The sequence below is a fragment of the Eimeria mitis genome, genomic scaffold, assembly GCF_000499745.2.
Source record: "Eimeria mitis Houghton genomic scaffold, Emh_scaff4343, whole genome shotgun sequence".
In the NCBI taxonomy this organism is placed as follows: Eukaryota; Apicomplexa; class Conoidasida; order Eucoccidiorida; family Eimeriidae; genus Eimeria; species Eimeria mitis.
Window position 1 is genome coordinate 2,173 of NW_013572661.1, and position 911 is coordinate 3,083.

Genomic DNA, 911 nt, shown 5'->3' on the forward strand with positions numbered 1-911 from the left:
AACTCTAAACCTTAGACAACAAACACTAAACCCTAAACCCTAAACACTAAACCCTAGCAAACAGCTTAATACCTTGCTCCTTTACCTAAACCCTAAACCCTAAACCCTAAACCCTAAACCCTAAACCCTAAACCCTAAACCCTAAACCCTAAACAGATCGGAAGAGCACACGTCTGAACTCCAGTCACCGATGTATCTCGTATGCCGTCTTCTGCTTGAAAAAATTACCTGGAAGAGTATATCGAAGGCGGAGAGAAAGAAGCGAAGAAGAAGGGCCACGACGAAACAGAAAACCCTCCACGCACCAAACCTGAACACCCCACCTCTAAACCCTAAACCCTAAACCCTAAACCCTAAACCCTAAACCCTAAACCCTAGCGCGACCCCCTCCCCATGACGCCTCCATCTATCTGCTTTTCTGATGCCTGCAGCCCTCCTATCATCAGTAGGGTTTAGGGTTTATATATCAACGCTTTAGGGTTTAGAGTTTATTTCCAGGTTTAGGGTTTATTAGGGTTTAGGGTTTATTAGGGTTTACTGTTAATTAGGGTTTAGCGTTTATAAACCCTAAACATACATTAGTGTTTAGCATCTACTAGAATTTAGGGTTTACTAGGGTTTAGGTTTCCTAGGGTTTACTAGGGTTTAGGTTCACTAGGGTTTACTAGGGTTTACTAGGGTTTACTACGGTTTACAAGGGTTTACTAGGGCATACTAGGGTTTACAAGGGTTTAGGTTTACTAGGGTTTACTAGGGTTTACTAGGGTTTACTAGGGTTTACTAGGGTTTACTAGGGTTTACTAGGGTTTACTAGGGTTTCTCGGAAACAATAAAAACATAATATCCTATTGTTTGCTATCCTTTCCTCGTGTTTATTTCCTCGGGTTTAGTCCCTAGGGTTTATTTTCTAG

General features: G+C 41.8%; 1 protein-coding gene across 1 annotated transcript in view; it reads left to right on the forward strand.

The window, feature by feature from the left end:
* Nucleotides 1-8, forward strand: part of EMH_0074360 (uncharacterized protein) — a gene marked incomplete at both ends in the record, with an annotated part of 810 nt that extends 802 nt beyond the window's left edge. Inside the window, one exon of the mRNA XM_013499456.1 lies at nucleotides 1-8. Within this exon, the coding sequence (XP_013354910.1) occupies nucleotides 1-8 (8 nt within the window).
* Between the last annotated feature and the right edge of the window lie 903 nt (nucleotides 9-911).